Source organism: Dermacentor silvarum, chromosome 1, assembly GCF_013339745.2.
Source record: "Dermacentor silvarum isolate Dsil-2018 chromosome 1, BIME_Dsil_1.4, whole genome shotgun sequence".
Lineage (NCBI taxonomy): Eukaryota > Metazoa > Arthropoda > Arachnida > Ixodida > Ixodidae > Dermacentor > Dermacentor silvarum.
This window is the reverse complement of record NC_051154.1, coordinates 177,110,837-177,135,732: the sequence shown is the minus strand read 5'-3', so window position 1 is coordinate 177,135,732 and position 24,896 is coordinate 177,110,837. Positions and strand designations below refer to the sequence as shown.

At 47.3% G+C, this 24,896-nt stretch overlaps 1 protein-coding gene across 4 annotated transcripts in view; it reads left to right on the top strand.

Annotated features, from left to right (window-relative positions):
- LOC119436447 (GTPase-activating Rap/Ran-GAP domain-like protein 3) overlaps positions 1-24,896 on the top strand; it is a 444,125-nt gene that overhangs the window by 318,069 nt on the left and 101,160 nt on the right. For 3 of the 4 annotated variants that reach the window (XM_037703295.2, XM_049657852.1, XM_037703296.2), the window contains 2 exons: positions 5,109-5,189; positions 16,839-16,871. In XM_037703295.2, coding sequence (XP_037559223.1) covers positions 5,109-5,189; positions 16,839-16,871 — 114 coding nt within the window. The remainder of the gene's footprint in view (positions 1-5,108; positions 5,190-16,838; positions 16,872-24,896) is intronic. The other variant, XM_037703297.2, reaches the window with a different exon arrangement.

Here is a 24,896-nt window from a genome sequence, read left to right as displayed (position 1 = left end):
CTATATCTTGAAATACATCTGCGGCGGGGGCAGAGTCCTCCCTGCGCTGTGTTTTCGCTGCTTAGTTCGCGTTGATGCGAGCGGCGGCACGACTGTCAACTCGCTCGCTGCTGCTGACGCGCTTACTCACTACAGCGTTTTGACAGCGAGCTTCCGCGGTCATCGAGTGCAGATGCGTTCACGTTTGCTTGTGCGCGCGTGACACCATGCTTCTTAAATTAGTTAGTATGTGTATGTTTACAAGTTTATACGGCCGATAAAACTACTATTCTTACTTCATAAAGCTGTCAACTAGTTTGCTGTCGCAATCGATACTTCGCCTTTCGGGCGGAACTGCAACTTTTTTCAGAGTAAACTGCGTCAGAAAATTCGTAAAGTACAAGTTATACACAAGCTGCATAAATGGTAGCTTCGGATTGTAATTCGAATATACGAGAAAACATAATTCGGTTGCGCGGAAACTCTAGGACTTTTCGAGCTGCCGTTTGTGGTCTGTCTGAGTGGCTGTGGCCGCTATGTGGCGGTACTATTTTTGGATGAACACGAGTCGACGAAAAATTCGGACCAACTAGAGGCTAACAGCTTCGCTGTTAAAATAAATGAAAATAAAAGAGCCTCAGTGGTGTTTTCATTTCCATCTTGTTACCTTTTTATTAAGCGCTTCTTCGCAATCCAGACATGTGTGAGTTCTTCTTTTTTCTTTTAAAGAATTACATAATTTTATTTTTATTTCGACATTTTTCCTGCAGACGCTGTTAAACATAATGGTGTACACAACGCATACCAGTATGCCTCCTCGTTGACTCTCTGCCCCCGCCCCTAAATTAGGCTCGACATGCGTGAGCAAACATTATTTCGTTGTTTGACAGGGACGGAGCTGCCGAAAATTTTGACTTCTACTAGGATAGCGCCTACTAGCGCGATAAAAATAAAGTTATCCCTGGTTAGCGTAAGTCCGCTTGTGCATAGCCTTTTCGATCCTTCCCGCATGCTCTTTATTTGGTTTAATTTAGTTTTCATTAATTGTCTATAATTTTGGAATGGGTGAATCTATTTTTAAGCCAAGCTTTGCATGCCTGTCATCAGTTAACAAGTAAGCAGCACAAAAAAAGAAAGTTAGCGTAGCTTCCACTGGAGGCGCAATGCTAAAGATACAGTGGAGCTGATGGGCACCTAGCTAGTCCTGGCTTTTGGGCTAGGCTAAGCACTACCAAGTTATCCTCAGCATTTTCCGGAATTTATTAATAAATGATCAATTATCGATTAGGTATTGATTGGCTTTCGATTGGCTATCGCAAGGTATTGGCTACGTATTTGGGATAGGCTAAGCACTACCAAGTCATCTCCTGCATTTTCCGGAATTTATGTATTATTGCTTGATTATCAATTAACTATTAATTGGCTATCGATTGACTATCAATGACTGACTAAGCTTAAGTAGTCCTAACCATGCTTAACTAGATTTAGCCAGGCTCAGCTTCGCTAGTTCCCAGGGGTATGTGCCATTGCGCTTGGACCCTTTCTGCACAGCCGCCAGGATCGGCCCACATTTTTTGTGGACGACTAACGGAATAACGGCCGGCTTAAACAGCTCCGCTGTTAAAACAACGACGCTTGGTACCCTAAATTAACTTGGCCAAGCTGGCTAACCGAAAGTATCCGACGGCGCCAGCAACTGACCTGCATTTAATCGTCATGTCATCGTAACGCTCTTTGCAATATTGATTGAAAATAATTGCTGCAGTCGTACAGGTAAGGTGACATCAGGAACCATCCCCCTACTGTCGCGGCTTAAACAGTAGCATTATCGACAGATAGGGAGGATTACGCAAAATACTGAGAATTCGAACTCACTCCGTACCAGTGGTGGCAAACCAGGGAAATTTACCTAGTTTTAGGATTTTAGGCTTCCTTCGGGGGAAAAGAGACATTTGTCAAAATCTAGAAAATCTTTCGCGCTAAGAAATGGAGGAAAGAAAAAAGCTCGGAGATCTGAAAAACCATTGTTGCGACGCCTTGATGACCGATACGCGGAACTGCTAACGTGATGGCGTGTTCTCATTTCAATGACCGCAAGTTCCCTTCGCATTAGTATGCGAAGTATGATATGATCGTACTGTAGCGCGCTGACAGCAACTCTCCAAGTATAAACGAAAGGGTGTGAATGTCCTGTGCTCGTTAACAAAGCACTGCTACTGCGCTATTGCCGTTCGTAGTTCAAGCTTTGCTATCGATTTCTGTGCACTTTGAATGAAATATTTATACGTAACCGGCGAAACAAATGTATGCGGCGACACCACACCAAGCAGCACGTACAAGCAGACGCCGAGTACGACAAGGTGGTCGGGACGCTGAGGAGTGGTCACGTGTTTCGGCGAGTTTTGATATGCAAGAGAGGAAATAAATGGCCGCGTATCCTGCGTGCTTCACTGCAAATGATGTGTAAGCGCGTAATCGTGGTTGTATTACGCCAGTATGCACGGCACGCAAAAAAAAAAAAAAAAGATTCCACTTCTTTCACATTACTGTCATGAAGTGCCACACTGTTTAGGCACTCAAATTATGTCTGGCACCCATCTCCCTTACAACTCAAATAAGGTTCCGTGTCAATCTAGGCACTTTCTTGTTGTCCAAACTTGTTCTGCACGTAGAGCAAGTTCGGTCGGGGCTCTCGACTCAGGACGCCATGAGGCTGATCAAGCATCAGATCATTGACTCCACCTCCGCGGACACTAAGGCAATTCTCGGCTTGGATTTAGAAAAGGCCTTTGACAACATATCGCACGCCTTTATTCTCAAGAGCCTGACAGAGCTTGACGTCGGCAAGCGGGCGTACAATTTCGTGCGCTCCTTCCTTTCCTCGAGGTTTCACTAGACTCAGGATTGACGAGTTTTTAACCCACGAAATTCAGCTTGGGCCAAAGGGAACACCTCAAGGAGCGGTGATCTCTCCGACGCTGTTCAACATCTCCATGATCAACCTGTCGAAGGCCTTGAACAAGATCCCTAACATTAACCACACGATCTACGCGGACGACATCACCATCTGGTGTCCCAGCGGATGTGAGGGTCAGATCGAGGGTGCTTTGCAAGAGGCCATCGATGTGACGGAGCGGTATCTCATCCCCACTGGGCTAAGGTGCTCGCCCACCAAATCCGAGCTCTTACTCTACAAGAAGAGGCCCAGAGGTGGTTCTCACCGGTCCTGGAAGCCAGCAACGGAGAGCCACATTACGTTATTCACTGGTAACGGCTCCCCAGTTCCGCGGGTGGACACTATCAGGATCCTAGGAATGTTTATCGAGTCTAACGGGGCCAATGGAGCCGCTGTCAAACGCATTTGTTCCAAGACCGAAAGCGCCCTCGGACTGATCCGAAGAATCGCCAACAGGTACCGCGGAATCAGGGAGGACAATCTGATCCGGATTATCCACGCATTTGTGCTATGTCACCTCGCTTATTCGGCGGCTATGCACAACTGGCTGGTGTCGGAGCGCAACAAGATCAATGCCCTAATCAGAAGAGTATTCAAGCTTGCCCTTGGCCTTCCCGTCCGAACGCACACAGAAGACCTCCTCAAGTTGGGCATCCACAACACGTTCGAAGAAATTGTTGAAGCCCAAGAGTTTTCTCAGTTTGTCAGACTGTCTGGCACCCCAGCGGGCCTAGCCATACTTGGCATGCTGGGACGTAACCCCACGGTCGTTGGTCCCGACGCTGTGAAGCTGTCCAACGACATAAGATCCAAGATTTCCATACACCGGATTCCACGCAATATGCATCCGACCTACAACGAAGGACGAAGACGAGCCAGGGGTAAAGCTTTGCTCGCCAGTGCCCGCTTGGACAAGGATCGAACATGCTTCGTAGACGCTGCTTCGTACGCTCAAGAACAAGCCTTCTCCTCAGTGGTCATCAACTGTGATTCGAAAATCATCAGCTGTGCTACCATCCGCACTTCTAGTTCCAGCGTTGCAGAACAGGTTGCTATCGCTCTTGCATTGACGGACGATATACATGACACAATTTATTCAGACTCCAAGACCGCTATCAGGGCCTTCCAGATGGGAATGGTGGCTCCCCAGGCCCTACGTATCATCCAAAACGCCAAAGACCTCAAAGATCACTCATTGGCCTGGTTCCCTGCGCACCTTGGAAACATTGAAGGTGCCTTGCTCAACCCCAACGAGGAGGCACACTCGGCTGCACGAGGTTTGACTGACCGTGCGCCGGATAATGCGTCCTCTCTAGGGCGACCCGAGCCTCTGTGCTCATACAACGAGATATGCAAACACAATTACTTATCAAGAAGACTTCTGCCTCTGCCGCACTCCTCACTGTGCAGGGCCCAGGCAGTGACTCTCAGACTTCTACAAACCAGCACTTACCCAAGCCCTGCAGCACTGCACACAATGTACCCCGAACGGTTCCCAAGCCCGGACTGCCCCCTGTGTGGTGGTTATGCGGACTTCGAGCATGTCCTGTGGGGCTGCGCATTTGCCGGTCCCCCTTTCACCCAAGAGGAAATGATGATGCTTATTAAGGCCCAGGATCAGACCTCTCAAATCCTGGCAGTCCAGAGGGCCCGCGAGAGGGCCATCAGGTTTGACCTGATGGTCCCCGAGTGGGCCTAGCCAGGTGACGTCGAGATTACTCGCGTCTATTGTGGACCCAATAAAGTTCACTCACTCACTCACTCACTCACTCACTCACTCACTCACGTAGAGCAAAGTACAAACGTCCTGGCATATTGTTCTGTGAATATGGCTTCAAGTAGGAGGCTGTGTCGTTAGCACACCTACTTTCACTGCAACATTATTTCAGTTTAATTGCTGTGTTTCAAATCATATAAATATTTTAAACCAAGCTTAGACATAAATTTAAACTATAAAATTTGTAATATTTGCGTAACAAAGAAAAATTTATACTAACAGAAAACATTTTGACAAATTGAACAGCGTCTTGCAATAATCTAGGAATATCTAGGAAACTTTTTTATTCGAGTTAGTGGAAAATGGCTTCGGAGGTTGGCAGAACTGTTCCGTACGCATAAAAACTACATGTATGCGCAGACACGGCTCTCAATGTTCGCGTTTCTTGTTTTACAGTTGGCATCATGCGATGGCGACTCGGAAAACATCGTTCGTCGATTTCGAGTCGAGACTGGAGAGCGATCCGACAAGGAAGAGGTACGTATCGACATTCTTCCTTCCACTTCTCGGTGAGTGAGTGCGCATGTTGTTGCATCTGTTGTTGCATGTTATTGCGCTTAAACCTAAAGGTCGGATTCTGCGTCCTCAGAAGCGCCTAGACAATAAAAATGAAACGCTACCAACTCAGTATGTGCCGTGATTGTAATGGTAACTTAGTTCAGATTATGGAGGACCCTTGTTTAGACGAAGTACGCAGAAAAGAACATGTGTGCTTCTTATAAGCGCTGAAGTGCTTGGGTGTCCTCGGAATTTTTTTTTGCTATTTCTATCAGTGTTTTTAAAGCAATGTAAAACGTTGGTGTATAAAAAACAAAACAAAAAACAAAGAAAGGTTAGAGGGGAAAAAAGTCACAGGCCTGCACGACACACGCAGCACAATCACAGCGTAAGCTGGTGGAGTGGCTCAAGAGTAGCGTCAATTTCGGCACCACGCACAACAGGGTCTTCGCGGCAAAGTCTCTTCGCCTCGTGTTGATGAGAACGATCTGAACCGTCCGCCCGGCGTCGACGGCGAGCTCCGGCTTGTAATGCTCTCTGCACAGCAGTCTGCTGAGCCCGATGATGCCTGGTTGTAGCTGCGCACGTAGCTCTACGTTTGCAGGCGCCTTAACTAGATGGCGCCACCATACTGGCGGAGGCTCCGGATCGCGTTGATTGCGCGCCTCGTCAGAATCGCATCTCGTCGTGTGCCCCTGCGCGCCTGCTTAGGACGCGTTTATAGGGCACTTTTCTGCTCCCTGATAGCAAGCGCTTGCGTGGCTCAGTGTTAGAGTATCTGACTACCACGCAGCGGGCCCGGGTTCGATCCCGGCGGGAACCGGGTACTTTTTTTCGCATTTCCTGCGATAGCGGTTACGGTCACCGGACACCATCGCGAACCGAAACGGCTATTGGAATGAGCCCATTCTGATTCACATTCAATCATGCAGATAGTGGGCTCGACCGTGCAGATACCGAACGTCTCTAACAAAATCTTCTGAGCCATGAGCCTCCAAAGTTATTGCTGAGCAACGAATTCACAAAATTGTCAACGCTCGCTAAAGTTATTAAGTTATGTATGTGATGGGCTTTCAAACACAGCCTTGTAGTGCCGCAATAACATGACCCATTAGTCCTGGACTGAGGACCCATCCACAGGCGTTCTGCAAAACCCCATCTCTGGAGCAAATAATGTTTATTTTCTCTCTCTCTCACTGACTTGCTGCGCCCAACGTACTAATTCAGTCGCACCTTCCGCTGCACGGTAGACAATGGAGACGAGTCATAGGAGGTTTAGCTTCCGCGATAGGGAATAGGCTCGCAATCTGAGATGGTATGTGGCCCGCGTCACCCCTTGTTGTTCTTAGCCATGCATGTGGCGGCGCGCTCTAGAGACTTTGCCTGGTGGACGCAAGAGGAAACGGAATGGGATTACGCACTATATGGCAGTAGCAACTGTCAAAGTAATCTAGACGCATTCGCTCTTACAGCCGTAGCCCTGCCTAACAAAAAAAATTAATTAAAAGAAAGTTCTTACGTGCCAGAACGACGATCTGATATCAGGCATGCCGTAGTGGGGGACTCCGGAATAATTTTGAACACCTGAGGTTTTTGAACGTGCACCTACATCTAAGTACACGAGTGTTTCTGCGTTTCGGCCCCATCGAAATGTAGTCGCTGCATTCGGAATCGGACCCGATACCTCGAGCTCAGCAGTGCAACGCGATAGCCAATGGGCTATACCGTGGCTATTGCGTATAAGTTAGTCTAATAAGACTAGCAATGTATTCCCGCAAAAGTGCACTTACGCCATATGCTTTATCCCCATGAGCTGTTCTTTCTTTATTTTTTAAGTTTTTTTGGGTAGAATACGTTACATAACCGCGACAAAATTTGTCACGACTCCTAGACTGCATTTAACACAGCCTCCTATTTCAGTGTCCCACATTTGTGTCAGCTAAGACGTCGCCGAGTGCAACCAGCAATTGTACAAGCACGGCGAGTCTGCAGTCATTCGTTACAAGCAGTTATCGTGCGAACCTGTACAGGGGCCCTCTAACGTAAAGCTGTTTCGTCATGCGTGCACTGAGCTCAGCGCGTTCTCCCTCCTCCCTCTCCTCTCTCCAACTCATCTTTATATTCCCTGTTTCCGTACGCCCGAGTAGGGTAGCCAACCAGACGTATTTCTGGTTAACAATCCATGCCTTTTTCTCCTCCTCCTCCTCCATTCTATTGACGTCATATTTACGTAACCGCCGACGTAAGCATCAAGCGGTGACCTGCAGCCTTGTTTGAACCGCCCAATCAAATGCTCTCCTCGTTTGTAAGAGGCCATTTTAGTTTAGGTTCAAAGCGAATAGCATTGCCTATTTTGACAGGTTTTTCGTGCCTAATTGGCTGAGATGATGCGAGAAGCACTCAGAAATGGAGAGGGTTTCGGTGGTTCTGAGCTAGCCTAGTTAAAGTAGATAACCGGATGACGAGGGTGGTGCCGGCGTCTGGGATTGACCCGCTTCCGCTTGCTTAGCTTGCGGTGGCTGGTCGAGAATCGCGGCGGCGTGCAACGAAAGGTTATAAATATCGCTCAAACGGAGCGAAGAAGAAGAGTTGGCAGGTCGATGTCGTATACGTGCCGAAAGGGCTCGACAACGTTTAAGTGCGACGTAAAAATTTGTTTATTATACGCAAATAAATTCGTTCTCCCCGGCAGCTCCGAGTAGTGCCAGAGTGATCGGTGGGCAGCGATCGTTCATTCCTTTCGGAAAATGTTTTGTTGGGCATAAGAAGGCATCTTTAACGAGCACACGTCACTTTGACGTGGTGACTTTTCGTGGTTTTGTGACGTCGCTTGACAGAAAGGCGAAGTGGGGTAGCCCGTAATACTTTTGACCAATCATGGAGGGCTGATTGCATAAATGAAATAAAAACAGTTTGGAATAGCTTCATATTATAGCGCCCCAGAACTACAAAACGGTGCTACACTTTCAATATTTATTTAAGCATTCGTAAAAGCAAATGCCGATAGGGTTGACCGACGGCTTTAGGAAAAATGAGTTCAGGCACCTGCGCGTAATGTGTGCCTCAGTCTCTGATTTCGGCACGACATGAGCAAGGTGCCTGAAAAAAAGAAAACTAAGAACACATGAGCTTGGCTGTGCCACTATATACAGGGTGTTTCATTTTAGCTGCAGCAATATTTTAAAAATTGCCAGCGGCAGATAGCACAATTATAATCCTTGATCTAAACTACTCGATGCGGCGACCATTACTTCCACGAGAAATCAATAGCCTAATTGAATAATTCACATAATCACGTTGATTAACTTTTTAATTAATTACTTTACGGCACATCTTTCAATCTACGAATTATAGCTGCTGAGTTCGCAAGGCGTATCCACTTGGAACGAATTCTCAGGGCTGAACCAGTTTCGAGATATTAATTTTCAAAGTGTCCGACGAAATGCATGGGCGTTCCAGTTAACTTTGTGCTTCAATGCATAAAAGAGCGTTTTCCTCAAAAAGTTAACTGGAACGCCCATGCATGTCGTCGGACACTTTGAAAAGTAATATCTTGAAACTGGTTCAGTCCTGAGAATTCTTTCCAAGTGGATGCGCCTTGCGAACTCAGCGGCTTTAATTCGTAGATTGAAAGATGTGCCGTAAAATAATCAATTAAAAATTAATCAATGTAATTATGTTAATTATTCAATTAGCCGTTTTGATTTCTCGTGGAAGTAATGGCCGCCTCATCGAGTAGTTTAGATCCAAGGATTATAATTGTGCTATCTGCCCAGGCAATTTAAAAAAAATTGGTGCAGCTAAAATGAAACACCCTGTATATGTATACAATAGTCGAGCGAAGACAGCTTTGTATTTTTTTTTCTCGCAGAATATATGTCCAGCAACCTTTATTTACTTTAGGGGCAGCTTGTTCAACGCTTAAGCATGCTGTAGAGCTTAAACTCGACGGTACAAGTTCAAGAGCAAGCTCTATCCGCAGCACTATATTTAACGCTGTCCCCCTCGAAGCGGCGGGACCTGGCTGCTTTTCCGCGTCCGTTAGTGTGTCTCACGGTGCCAGAAATAGACGGGTTTTGAAAAGGGGGATCTTATACATCTGAGTGCGCCGCTAGACCATTAATGCTCATTTCAGCATACAACAGCACGCAACTGTTGTATGCGTGCGATTCTTCTGTAAGAACAGCGATTCTTCCAGTGTACTGCCACAACTTCTATCATAAAAGCTACGAAAGCGTTATACTAATACCGGCGCTTTCAATGCATTTATAGCTGCTGTAGCACGGGTACAGGTACGGAGTTGCAGAAGGGTGTTCCTACCGACTGTCGGTGACAGTCGTAAATAAACTAGCTAGACGTGCTTCAAACCTTCAAAATGAGGCTTAATGCTTATCTGCTAAGGGACTTTAAAGAGCAATCAGACATAGTACATAAAATTTCCCGAAAGCTTTCCAGTGCAGATGGTGCATGTGGGTTGACGAGCCAAATTGAGAAGAGAGAGAGGGGAGGATATAAGGAAGGCAGGGGTGTTAACCAGTCAAGAGTCCGGTTGGCTACCCTACGCTTGGTGAAGGGAGAAGGGGAAGAGGGGATGGGTATGGAGACGTGCATGGACCGTACTGTAGAGTCAAAGGCGCTCGTACAAACCAGATGCTCTCAGAAACGGCAAAAGTGCCTTCACTGCCTTCTGAGCCGATGATCGGTGGGGACGGTGTTCAAGTATTGTCTCTTCACTCAGATGACGATCATCTAGTGTCCTGAATGCGTTAATCATAGATTGTCTTTCTCCTTCAAATTGAGGACAGCGGCACAATAAGTGGTGAAAGTTATTCTCGCATCCGCAGACATCATATGCAGGACTGTCAGCCATTCCAATTAGTGTTGAATAAGCTTTCGTAAAGGCAACTGCCAACCACAACCGACCCAGAAAAGACGCCTCGCGTCGGTGCAGTCCGGCCGGAGGTCCGAGTTGCAGCGAAGGGTTTTGTCTGTGCAGTCTGGTGCGCCTTGTATGCGCAGTATTCCACTCAGCTAACGAGAGTGTGCCTGCTAGAATGCGGAGCTGTCTCGCAGCGTCGGTCCTTGAGAGAGGAATGGGGATGCGGCGGTCTTCTTGGTTTGACGTGTGGGCTACCTTAACTGCGTCATCATTTCCAATGACACCGCAATGGCCTGGTATCCACTGAAAAGTGATATCATGGCCTTTTCCCCTCAAGTGACGGATAAGTTCCACGATTTCCCACGTCAGCTGATCATGAGTTCCATGTTGGAGAAACAACTGTACACATTATAAGGCCGGCCTTGAATCGCAGAAGACGGCCCATTTTCCAGGACTCTCGTTATTTATCACATGAAGCGTACCGCGGAGAGCCGCGAGCTCTGCACCTGTAGACGTAGTGATATGGGAAGTCTTGAACCATTGAGTTATTCCCATTGTTGGGATAACTACAGCGCCACCGGAACTGGTTGGTGTAGTTGAGCCGTCAGTATATACGTGTGTGCAGTCGCTGTATTTCTCATACAAGAGTAGTAAACAAAGTTGCTTCAGTGCAGATGGTGGTAAGTCCGACTTTTTCTGAAGTCCTGGGATTGTGAGGTTCACTTGAGTACGGCTCACACACACCATGGAGGAACCGAAGGTCTTGCAGCAGGTGCGTACCCTGACGTAAGATAGTCACGGTGCGGGAAGACAGTTGCACCGAATGTTGTGTGGGACCTTTCTACAAGGAGGATTGCGAGGTGGTATATAGGTGTCCGGGCGAAGTGTCATATGTGCACACGCATTGTTTCAATGGCAATATGCGTTCTAATAGTGTAATCTTGAGCCACTGCAATAACTTCTGTCGTTGACGCGCTCCGCGGCAGACCAAGGCACATCTTGAGGGCTTGGATGCCTTGGATTATGTTCAGGTTAGTTCTGCAGGTGTTGGAGATGACCGGTAGGCTGTACCACAGAAATCCAATAAAATGGACCCTGTACAGTTGCAGCACAGATTGTACTGACACTCCCCAGGTCTTTCCTGCTAGGAACTTAAACATATGGCAAATTCCCGTCAGACGTTTTCGCACATAATTCACATGAGGGGTCCGGGAGAGATTTCTGTCAATAACCACCCCCAAACTTTTGTGACTTGTGCTGTATGAGATCAGCTGTCCGTCTACGGATGTCACATAAGTGACATTGGTTTCCTGGTAAATGCCACCACTGCAAACTTATCACAAGATATTTGAAGTCCTTGTTCTCGAAGGTAGGATGATGTTAAAGTGCCTGCTTTCTGAAGCCGCGCGCGAAGCTGAAGCCGTGTCACACCCGACGTCCAAATACAAATGTCGTCGGCATAGATGGGGAGCTTCATTTGTTACGTTATCATAAGCTCCTTTAACATCCAGAAACAGGGCAGCAGGTAATCGTTTACAGGACTTGTGGTGCTCGAAGTACGCCACCAAGTCGATAACGTTATCTATGAAAGAACGGCCACGCCTGAAACAGGCCATTGCGTCTGGATATACCTGGTAATGTTCGAGGTACCATTCTAATCGTGCTAGAACCATCCTCTCCATTAGTTTTCAGATGCGGCTGGCAAGCGCAATCGGTCGGTATGATGCAATGTCTAGAGGCGACTTTCCAGGCTTGAGCTGTGGAATTAGGCGACTGGTCTTCCATTCCTGGGGAACCGTACCTGTCTGCCAGGAACTGTTGAACAAGAGCAGGAGCACTTTCCGAGCCGCGTCGCCAAGATTGCATAAGGCACGGTAGGTTATACCGTCGGGTCCTGGCGATGATGAGCGTTTGCACAAGGCAAGTGCAGCTTCAAGTTTGTCCATAGTGAAAGGGCTGTCCATGCGGGGGTCGCGTGAAATCGGTGAGTGGTTGAGCGTCAATGTTCCGGCGGATCTTGTTTCGCCAGCAATCTTCCTGCAGAAACCGTCAGCGACATCAATCTCTCTGCATTGTTGGTGAAGGGCCAAAGGCTTCAAAGGGTGGCGCTGCTGAGGGGTTCCACGGAGACCACGAACAGTTCTCCATATGTGAGATAGAGGTTTTCTTGGATCCAAGGACTCGCAGAACGACATCCGTCTTTGCGACGCGAGTTTGTCCATGCGACGCTGAATTTTCTTTTGAGTTCTTCTGGCCAACCTCAAATCATGTACAGACTTTGTACGTCTGTATCTTCGCTCTGCACGGCGATGAATTGCACGAAGCTTCTCCAGCTCAATGTCGTATTCGGTGCGTGTAGACTTTCTCGAAAGCGAATGCCTGGCAGCCTCTAGAGCACCTTTTATAGTACCCTCTAGGCTAAAGGATAAGCCATCACGACAGCCGTCTTCCACAATTTGTTTAAGCAGCGGCCAGTTGATACATTGATTCACACCGGCTAACTTGGACTCCGTCAGCCCTTCAATCCTAAGATATGTGGGGAGGTGGTCACTTCCCCGCGTTTCAATATCTGAAAACCACCTAACCTTTCTGATGAAGGAGCGTGAAACAAAAGTGAGGTACAGGCAGCTACTGTAGACAGTTCCACGCAGAAAGGTGGGGCTGCCATCGTTTAGCAAACACAGTTCTTGTTCGAAGGGAAATGACGCTAATATTCTGTCCCTCGAGTTTAACTTAGAGCTTCCCCAGAGATAGTGGTGGACATTAAAATCTCCAGTCAACACCCAAGGCTGCGGAGTCGCTGTCGTGATTCGCCGTAACAGCTCGCAGTCTAGCCGACTTGAGGGTGATATGTAGGCTCCAAATACTGTAAAAGTGAGCTTGCCTTTCTTCACTGTCAGACACACGTACTGGTTTTCATGGTTAGGCGGCACTGCATGATGTACATACGTAAGATCACGTCGAATGAAAAGGATAATCTTGCTGCATTCTCCGTGTGTGGCGGACATGAAGCACTCATACCCGGACTGTTTGATGTGAGCTGATAGGGGCTCGCAGATGATGATAATGAGGAACTGGTTCATGAACACATACTGTTGGAAGTCGTACATGCGTGACTTAAGTCCTCTGGCGTTCCACTGAAATATCGACGCGTTCCGGACCTCGTCACGGAACGACGGCTTCTCGCGAGCCATGATTTCAACCAAGGGCTGCAAGCACTGGACTCGAAGTGTCCAGCACCTGTAGCGCGCTTTGCGCAGACGAAGATTTCATTTCGTTCAGTATAACGCGAATGGCATTCATCAGAGATCGCAAAATGTTGATGACCTGAAGAGCATCAGTCAACGTCGCTTTAACAGTTGCCGAAACCGTCGAGGTCGCTGCGTTTTGAGGTAACTCGGCAGCACGCTGAGCCCTCAGTAGCTGAGGCCATTCTTCAGGACGGGCGAGTCTTTCTGCTCTGTTCGTTTTCCTTGTATCCGTCTTGGTGGTGTTATGCGTTGATGTGGCAACCCTTCTGACGGAAGATGGCGTGTCACTATCTGCAGCTGCGGGTTTTCGTGAACGTCTTCGGTGTCGATGTCGACGTCGCCGATGAACAGCAGCAGCCTCTCGATGCGTTGAATTGTCCCGCACCATTCGTTTGAGGATAGCGAATTCGTTCCGCACCCGCGGGCAATCCTTTGATGAGGCCTTGTGAACACCATTGCACTTAGGACACTTTAAAACATCTGTGCTGCAGGCGTCTTCTGAATGGGACTCAGAGAATAGCGCGGGCACACGACGTTGTTCACACAAACGCCCATTACGTGGTCAATCTTGCAACACTTGAAGCACTTTAGGGGCTTCGGCACGAATGGACGTACTGGATGGCGGACATGTCCTACTTTGATGTCGGAAGGAAGGCTGTCTCCTTCAACAAAAGAAACCTTCACACAGCATGCGTTTCCCAGTCTGGAAATCTTCGTGAGTAAAGTGCCTTCTGTCGTTAGTTTTATCAGTATTGGCAAGTCGTCATTCGGGATGGCAATGTCGACGTCATAAATGACGCCCGCAATCTCATCACCACCTGTAGGGATCATTGATCGCACCTTAACATTGTCTATCTCAGCTATATTGCGTAGGTCTTGTAGGGCGCTACGGTGGAACACGTCAACTGCTAAGACATTTTTGCGCGAGTTTATTCTCACGTCTTTAATCTCATTTGGTGCGATTTTCTGGAGCAGCAAAGAGAGGACCTGCCTGTTTAGGAGCCGCAAATTGGTCGTCGGGTCCACAGGCATGAAGAGCACAGTGTGCGGCCAGCGCTGCGGTGCACTCGTCATGGTAAAAGCACTTGCCGACGAAGATGCCTGCAGTAGTCTTCTTTTTGCTGTTCTACTCATCACAACTTTGAAGTCGTCGTTCGAGGAGTCGTAGCTGTCCGAGCATAACTCAGTGGCCTCGCTGTCGGTATCGCTTGATGCGCTTCCACGTTTCCTGGACGTTATTCGACCTGACGGCTGCGCACCAGGAAACTCCTCGGAGTTCTCTTCATCTATTGCCGCAAGGAGGGAGCGGCAGCTCCCAGAAATGCAGGAAAACAAAGCGAAAATGCAGAGACAAAGGCACAAATGTTCTATCCTCCGAATTCAGGAAAGTGTAATTAACATGGGGACATGCTTCAGGACTGCAGCTCGGTCTGTAGCTTGGTCAAAGAAAAGAGAGAGAGAAAAAAAAAGGGGGGGGGGGCATTGTCTAATTTGAGGAATGATCACAAATCAGGGCTCAAAGCAGGTAATATATTTGTTTTGACTCCAGTAAGCTTTCAGCACGGACAACATGACCATGATGCATGGACCATCAGCGACTGGTATTTCCTAAGCATTCACACTGAATATAGGTGACACAGGCCGTTATATTATTTGCCATATTTCTTAAACCTAACACATATTTACTTATTTACATGTTCGTTGTACATGTTGCTTATATTTTGTAATGTGTTGTTCATACCTGTCTTGTGCCTGCGCAGATCAGTTAAATCAGCTGGTATGGCAGACATGTGCAGTTATGGAAAGGCAGGCGGTACCTTTTCAATAGGGCTGTTTATAGCTATACTTTCTAAATTATTACGCTTTGATGTCACTGTACACTATTTTGTGTTTACATGGATTTATCTCACTATCTTTCTTGCCGTATTTATTGGCGCTAACTATTGTGTGATTCCTTCCTTTGTGAGCGGATTGTATGGACTTTGTATTTTACTTGAAATTAATGCTGTTTGCAAAGTCAAACTTTTTCTGTGGAGGGCACATGCCTCAAGTCAAGTCTGTTATCGCCGGTCATTCACCTGCGCCGCTCTACATCCTTGTTATGCTCAATAAATTTTGAGTTAATTTCAAAGTCAGGCTCCATTGCGCACACAACTTTACGCATAACTGCTACAGAACGACCACGCAGTATGCGTACAGACGACGACTCGCACTACGCGTGGCTTAGGTGCGTCGAGTAGCCTTTATTGCACAACACTGCTCAAGTGTAGAGTAATTTGAATGTGTCAAGGTTGGAATATTTAGTAAACTTGGAGTATCTTAACTCTATTTGGGCCTACCGACATTATGAATAAGTCGAGGAAAGCGCTTACGAAGCGGTGAAGACTATCATCGGCAAGTTTTCAGCTTATCAGTTCACCTTGACCGCGAACATCAGCCAATACACCTCTGCAGAATAACGTTTTAGAGAAGTGATCGAGAGACAAACAAAAAATAAAACCGCCACTATCTCTCAGATGCAGGCGTAAGGTCTTATTTAGATCACTCTTCGGCGCTCAGTATTTTTACACCTATAAAGGAATGTTCAACTTGAATAATTTGACTAAAATTAGCCTTTTTTTGTACTATCGATTGCGCTAAATATAAATTCACTCCAGTAGTAGACATTATTCTCCAACTCGGTGTATTAACGTTTGATGGAAATCGTGTCTGTCTGGGCTCGTACTGAGCGGCGGGCAGAGTTGCACGTAGATTAAGGAAGGAAAGAGGAAATGGGAGAGCGATATTTACTAGAAAAGACAAGCGTACGTCGACCCTTGAGGCTTTGTGTTCTAGGTAAAATAGAGGAAAGCAGCCAATGAAAGGAATCAAATAACAGCTTCGACAGCAAACTCGTAGTGAAACCCACATGGAAATGGAAAACTCTGCGCCGATGTTTCTTTCTTTCTTACCGCTCTAAAATCATTGAACAGCTGCTTATAATGAGACAAAAATACGCAGCTCTACCAAACGCAAAAGAGCGCACAACCAGCATAAATGTTGGGACAAGAGACCCCACCGATGGGTCAGGTGGGGAGGGAAATGGTGGGTGACTGATGTGCGTCACCAAGCCAAAACAGTGGCAGGAAGCGCTTATGAGCGAGTTCACTGCGAAAAACGTAGAGCACGCGACATCGCGGCGTCTAAAGGTGCCGGAAGAGCGTTTTTTTGTTTTTTTGTTTTTTCCACACACGCCGGGCAATCGCTTTCAGGGTGCCTCGTGGACCCTCGAAGATAAGCTATGTTCTCCCCACAAAGATGATGAGAACGCGCTATGGCGTTTGCGTCACTTTTATTTCTGCTCGAAAGAGTCCCGAAAGATTTTTTTTTTCTTGCATCTGTTCCTACCCGCAATGATTCTAGTGCACGCTCCTTTCTTTGTCACTTTTTCGTTTGCTCGTTTGTTTATTTGTTGATTTGTTTGTTTCTTTGATTCAAACACCATGGAAACTTTTTCAGGCCTTTTGGACGCAGGGAAAGGATGACGTCTGCGTAAGTTGTGTTCTTTTTTATGTTTTTTTTTTTTTTGTCCCCACCGAAATGAGCCACATTCGACAGTCCTCGAAAGACTTTCAAACTTTCTCTCCTCAATTTTGCAGTGTTTCTCCGCGTTTTTAATTTTTTTATTATTTCTGCCTTATTCATATGACCACTTTTGTGGCGGTGTTTTTCATTGCGTCTCCTATTTGTCTCTCGTTCTCTCTCCTTTGGTATCCACGTGTCCAAAGATAAGTTTTTCAAAGCGCACCCTTTCAGTGTATGTTCTTTAGGGCTTAGTCTGGAGTGTATTTTCATGGCAGTGTATTTTCTTGTGTTATACATTAGGTGGCTCCTGCTCACTCTATTGAAGAACCAGCCTTTCATCCTGCTTCCGCTCCTCCCCCCCCTCTTTTTTTGTTTGTTTGTCTAGGCTAGGAAACAAACGCACAGAAGCAGAAACTTGGGGTTTCGAATTCTCTACCGTCACTTACGTATATAAAATCTTCATTAATCCTTTAATGAACAGCAATTACGATGTAACTAAAGACGCAGAGAAGCGTCATATCACCTGCGCTCATCATCGATTACGATAGCATCGATTACGATAGCAAATTAGTAGACAGCTATAAGAAATAAGAATATTTATTTTATCGGCCGTATAAACTTACAAACATTCGCTTTAACTAAATTAACAAGCACGGCGTCACGCGCGCGCAAGTAAACATAAACACATCTCACTCGATGACCGCGGAAACTCGCCGTGAAAACGCTGGAGTGAGCAAGCGTGGCGGCAGTAGCGAGGGAATTGACCTTCGTGCTGCCTCTAGCTTCAACGCGAACTAAGCGTCGAAAGCACAGCGCATACGAAGTTACCAGCACTCGATGCACTTTGTCCACATCGCAGATCGCTTTCAAGATACGGCGCCCGCGCGGCCGCACCTACGCAGCAGCCGCCGGTGTAGAACGCCCCCCTCCCCATCCCTCCCCTCCCCCCCCCCCGGGTTCCTCGCGCGCGACGGAAGACGGCGCGCTTCTTCCCCGCTTTCCTCCCTTGCCAGCGCGAGATTGAGCCGCGATCGGCGGCTGACCTTCGCAAGCTTTCACTCACATACAGTATACGGCGCGCGGCGACGATTTTATCATGCTTGGACTTTATACTGAACATCACGGCGACGGTGACGGCAGAAATGGGTCTGGATTATCCATATAATTACTATCCCAATAAGGTAAACAGAGGTAGAAGTCAATGAAAAGACAACTTGCCGCAGCTGGAAGCCCAATCTACTTCTGCCGCATTACGCATCCGGTGCTTCATGTACATACATACATACATACATACATACATACATACATACATACATACATACATACATACATACATACATACATACATACATACATACATACATACATACATACATACATACATACATACATACATACATACATACATACATACATACATACATACATACATACATACATACATACATACATACATACATACATACATACATACATACATACATACATACATACATACATACATACATACATACATACATACATACATACATACATACATACATACATACATACATACATACATACATACATACATACATACATACATACATACATACATACATACATACATACATACATACATACATACATACATACATACATACATACATACATACATACATACATACATACATACATACCGAGGCGGTTTGGCGGCCTATAAATGTGCCCTCATGCACCCCCCCCCCCCCCCGCATTGACTCTCTTTCATCATCATCTCCTCACGCTAGCACTTCAGGAAGTGCAGCTCGTAGTATCTCTGTCACTGTTCCCATTCCACTCGATTTTTATGCAACCATAGAGCACTCCAGCGTCTTGGGAGTGGACCGTGATTGCAGACCGCAGTCGTACAGCACAGGCTGTGCCTCGCGCGAACCCACGAGACGCTCGATGCCGACGCGGGACGCTGCTTTTCTGACCGGCGCGTCTCTAATCGATTCTGAGCGTATTGACACGGCTGCGTCCGGACGTACGAGAGAAACCGAAAGCCCAGCTGCCGCGTTCTTCATCTTCTTGAAAGAGGCGCTTCGCGTGCTTTTCATCTGCCGTTGCTGCTGATTTCGCGCGAGCCTCGTTCCGCCGCAGCGTCATCGCTGCAGACAGCCAGCTAGTACGAGTGGACGATCGCATTGGGCTCTCCAACCTCCGCTTTTTATAGCGCACCTCTTCCCCTACCCGGAGCTGCGCCATTGACGCAAACGGGGCTTCGTACGTATCCGGCCCGCCAGCATTCGCAGCGCGCGGTGAGGCCGCGCTTTTACCGCTACTCAATCTTGGCCGCCGCGTGAACAAAATCACGCCCAACGGCTCCTTTCAGGCGCATGAATGTCGCGCGCGGTGCGCGAAGAGATGAGAAGCCCCGAGCAGCTGACTCGGACGAAAAGAAAGAGCGCCGGTGATTTCGTGATCGATCTCGCCTAAAGTTTCACTTTTTCTATCGTCGCTCTGCCGACGCTTCCCTCGAGCAGCTCGAGTTCACTTTGGCATCTTGCTGAATTTATGGCTCTGTTAAATATGTTACATGTTATGGTAGCAGCGCGTCTGTTCGAATTGTTTCCCGTTTTCTTTTTCTATCTAAAGAAGCAAAGTGCCATACGCAATTTGGGAAGGCTCTTCTGAAACGCGTATCATATCCGGTCCACGTATATGCTCTCTGCCGGACCCTTTTCATCTCGCGGCGTCAGTGGCCGACGCCCGTGTGCTTCGCAATACCTGTAAACTTTCTCGGGAAACACGTACACGAGAGAACGTCTTGCCCAGTATTTTTGTTTCCTTTGCTTGTGTGGTGGCGCTCCGGTATACACGCTCTCTGTTTCCAGTTGCCGGAGGACGTCAGCGGTTTCTCATTGGCGCCTCTGTCTGTCCCCCCTTTTGCCCACCCTTCTGTCCCTACGGCCCCTTTCGATCGCCGTGCCCTGAATGATCCCCCCGGACACCTCCGCTCCCGGGCATCTGCTACTCAGAGCTGTGCCAGCCGGCTCGCCCGTGTGCCAACCGAGGAAGCCCTCAAAGTAAACGGCGCAGTTCCCTCTGTTTGCCGCCTCCCGCCTCGTCTGCAGCGACGCTCTTTCGTGGCCGCCGCCTTGAGCCTCCTCCTATTTGCCTTACACTCCTGCGCTGCGCCGCTTCCCGGCGACCAGAAAAGCGCTGCTTCACTTCCAGCTTCCTTCGGTTGCAATCTTCGCGCTCGCGCGTGTCCCGATGTAGAGGGGGGAGTGGGGCTTAGACCCGGCTTGGGCCCGTCAAGTCGGTCTTAATTGGGACAGCGGTTTTTGGGTCATACCTTGTCGTTTTCCTTTCCTTCTTCCTTTCTTTCATCACCAATGTGAAGCGCGAGGAAAGGACCGTATTTCCGCGCCGCCTTCTTCCTGCGCGATTAGGGAAGACACCAAGGTGATGCCACGAATTGACTGCGGCGTCGCGTATGGGAACAATTATTGGAAGTTGGATTTACGGTGACCATTCATTTCCAGGGCCTCCTGGCTTAATTATTTATTTTGGTTTTGGGTTCTACGTCTTTTCTTCGGGGTGTATTGACCCTTTTCGCGGAGCAGGTTGTTTTAGATAAACGAGATGGCGCTTACGGCGGCGCGCCATACCTCTCCTCAGCGACCGCGCACGAATACGAAACCATTACCGCTTCCACCTTGCTTCTGTGCGATCAGCTGTCGGAAATGCTACTGAGTTTTCGCTAATGCACTGGGCTCTAATCACTCTGGTTTGAATCCTGTGTATTGAAGATGTATGCAGTAGTTGGATACAAAAATAGTGACTGGCATATTAAGGAATGTAATGAATATGTGGGGCCAAGTTCGCGGACCGCTGCTGCTATTGCCCGTACGTGTTTCCGGCACTTCGAGATGTACAGCTCTCCTCGAGGATACACAAATTTGCTCATCCGCTTGTGTTGTATTCCTAACCTTCAAAGAAAGGGCTTCAGCCCCGGTACGTCGGCAAGAGTGAGTACTGCTCTTTAAACAATGATAACGGGAGTAGCGCCGCCTCCGGTCATAGTAGGTTTCGCGCACAGTATTTACGCACATATACCCCAACCAGCACGGAAACTTACATCCACTCTTTCGCCAACGTGTCAAGAATAAGTGAATGGGCGCACACTTGAATATATGCGCACTATGTACGCGCAATAAGTGACGATACTACATCAATAGCGCATGAATGATCGAAGCTGAATGTTTCGTGAAGGTCCACAAGAGTAAGCGAGTTACTAGCTGTAATATATATTTGCTACAAGGTATTACAATGTACAAAACAGCTATGTATCAAGCCTTGTGCGCAGCAAGAACAAATCAATCGGAACTGAGCACACCCGCGAGCGATTAGGCAGAAAATAATCAGATAGTGGCCGCACCGAGGAACTTCACTGAGTCAGAAACTGACAAGCCGCTGCTTCAAAATATTTGCCAAATAAAGTACAAAGAGCAAAGCACACTAATCCTGATTCAATTCATGAGCGGAATGTTTGGATAGCTTGAAATACATATTTAGCCCCGTTTTTATAGAGCAAGCATAATATACGCTGCTTGCGCCGTTTGAACATATGTTAATCAGCTCCGAAAGCGATTTTGCATGTTCTCTGAAGCAGTGATCAAAGCTTCGTGTCGTCCACCTAGTCACCGTCTACGATATCTCCCAAAACAGAAGTTTTCTAAGCCGCGCCGGCGTCATACACTTCCATTGCAAGCAAGGAAGCAACGGAGGCATTTGAGGCAAGTAATGGACGCGTCACCACGTGATCAAACATGGCAGCGCCCACGGGATCGCCCCGAAAAGGGTCAATACAGCGTCCTTCGTCAAACCCGAGCCACAACGTGAGCCGTTTCTTTAATGACTTTTCTCCTCTCGTATAGCGCTCGGCATTAAGTCTAGATCACAGTTACTTCGAGCTGTACTTTCCAAACCGTTATTATTGCTAAACTCGGATTTGCTTTTGTGTGCCTCTTCGAATTAGCGCACGCGTATCAAGGCTAAATTTTCGGAACGGAGTCATCTGCAGGCAAGAAAAAGAAAACAAAAAACGTCATTTTGCGATAGTGAAGACAGTAAATAAGAAGAAACTTGTACATTACGCGAAAACACCGCTCATCCGTATATCATATGTTATAGCTAGCTGTTCCTTGCAATTTCGACGAGTTCTTTCGACTATTCCTGCCGGTGGTTCTTGCGTCTGTGCGTGATAAAGAAGACATATCGATGAATCGGTGGGTGTGTACGGTGGTGCAGCTTTTTCTGCATGTCACAGCGCCGGCGCCCGTGCAAAGCACGCGCCAACAACCCGCGTAACTGCCGCCGCGCAAGTGTCGCGGGCCTTCATTCGTAGAAACCTGCTGCAGGCATCGCGTACATATGTGAAAGGCACGCTCAACATCGTTCTGCACCTGTGCACTCACCTTTTACGCGTTAGAATGATAAAAAAGGGGGTTAGGAACACGATGCGCGAACTACTGCCGGGGACTGTACTTCAAAACGACTATTTTCTTTCTCCATTCTTTTTGTCCGTGCGTCGTCATTGGCTCGCACGATGACGCAGCCTTGGTATCCCCAAGATAGGCCACTCAGTAGGAGTAATGATAAGAAATTATTAGAATCGGATGCAAAGTATCTTCGCAAAATATTTTCCCAGGGCCAGTGTCATGTTAGGATTCCCCTCGCTCGATTCTATTCCTTTTTGATCATTCACCGCTCACAACCGGCCGATCCTGGTGATAACGTGAGCGGAGCGCCCCTCTGACCACTGACGAGGCACGAAAAGGGAAATAATTGAAATAGGATTTTTACATATTATCCCATTCCATGGTTCTCTCGGTTTGTTGGTTCTGTACAGCACTTGAAGCCTCGTGTGCCCATGCGTTGGTAACGAACGTGGCGCTAAAGCGGTATTCAGATGACGGGATTCAGATGGCTGATTCAGAGGAGCATGACGTGGCCCAGTGCCATTCTATTGCGCCACATACAATAACGAAGCAGAGGAGCTGCTAGTGGCGCGATCCGTTGCAGCTCAGACACGTCACGGTCGTCTGCGGATCGACTCGGCGATCCGTCCTGTCGTGCGAATCCACCTTAAAGCGTGGCGTCAAAGTAGCTGTCCTTGGTTACGTAGAAGCTTTACGGAGAGTCAGCGCAGAGTGTTCTTCTTTTTTTCTTACTTTCGCTTTCTTGACTTAATTGCCTGCCGCGTGTAGTTTGCGTCACAACCTCGTTTTATTAGCTAGAAAGGTTTTCCACCCCAAATGAATACGTGGGACGTAAAAGCGTGCGATCGTCCATATCTGAGTTACTTACGACTGTGCGCTTATACACAGTGTCTGGCCTCGCCATCTTTGAGAGTACGAGTCTAATTCAAATGGCGTCAAGTCTTCTGAGGTAGGAGACAGGAGGCTCAGAGGCAGGAGACAATTGTCTCAGTCCTCCTATTGATAGGGCTATATCAGCATACTTACTCACATCTGAAGTGGAATACAGTGGTGAGGTAGTTTGTGAGCTATCATCGTGAAAAACAGCGCGTGTCTTATTTCTTGTCCCCTGTTTCACGCTTTTTTTTTTGTCATGGTTCCCTACATCTGCCCCGTCGCGAAATCGCTATTTCACATGACTATATTATTATTATTATTATTATTATTATTATTATTATTATTATTACAATCATCATCATCATTATTTGATTTAAAAACATATACAAAGGAAAAGGAAAACGGGGAGAAAGGCTGGCAACTGCCCCGGGAAGGGGCACAACACCTGCCTAAGCTTCAGAAAGGAGGGGACAAAAACATAGGCCCGTATTCACAAACGGAACTTACCCTTAACTTTTGACGTAAAGCCGGTCCATGCTTAACGCGTTTCACAGACAAATCTTGTAGTTAAGGTAAACTTTAATCGACACTTGAGTACCGGAAAGTAAAGTGCAGCCATTGGCAACCTTAAGTACCCGCCGTGGTTGCTCAGTGGCTATGGTGTTGGGCTGCTGAGCACGAGGTCGCGGGATCGAATCCCGGCCACGGCGGCTGCACTTCGATGGGGGCGAAATGTGAAAACACCCGTGTACTTAGATTTAGGTGCACGTTAAAAAACCCCAGGTGGTCCAAATTTCCGGAGTCCCCCTCTACGGCGTGCCTTATAATCAGATCGTGGTTTTGGCACGTAAAACCCCGTAATTTTAACCCTACGCACAAACATCACACGCTTTCAGCAACAAAATCGAAAAAAGTCGGGACGGCGACACGCACAACCGCAGTGGTAGCGAGAACCAATGTGAACTTGTGGCCAGACGAGTTTGAGTAAAGCGGTAAAACGAAATAGTTATTTGTATTTTGCTCAGCAGAATGCGCGTGCAATTACTGAAGCATTTATATCCGCATTACTCTGCTGCAAAAATTACTATTTTTTTTACGATTGAATCATCGTACACGTAAATTATTTACGTATCCTCGACACCAGGCGACATACTTTACCCGAAAAGTGTTACTTTCGAAAGGGATACTGAAGTGTCGTTTTTAAAGTACCCTCCTAAAACTTTCCTTACACTTGTACTTTTCCCACACTTATTGACGCTCTAAGTAGTTTCCGTTTGTGAATACGGGCCATAGAAATGGAAGATAGGAAGGAGGGGAAAGTGGAAAGAGAGAGCGAGATGACAAATCTCGAAGAATAATAGAACGCACAGTACAGGTCACACCCAGTCACACAGGGCCCGTCACTGCAGGTCACGCTACTAAAGAATGTTAAATAGAAGAAATAAAAGTTTCTTGGAGGCGGCATCACTTGACTCATAACTATGTTACACGAATGCGCAATCCTTTTTCCTTCATGTAAGCGCATGCGAAGTCTATACTGCTTCACGTATATAAAACGATTCAGTGGCACAATAAATTTACTTGAAAGTTTGCGCATGGTGAGTGTTCTTCTCTCACGTCCGTGTCCTTTTGTTGCGCAATA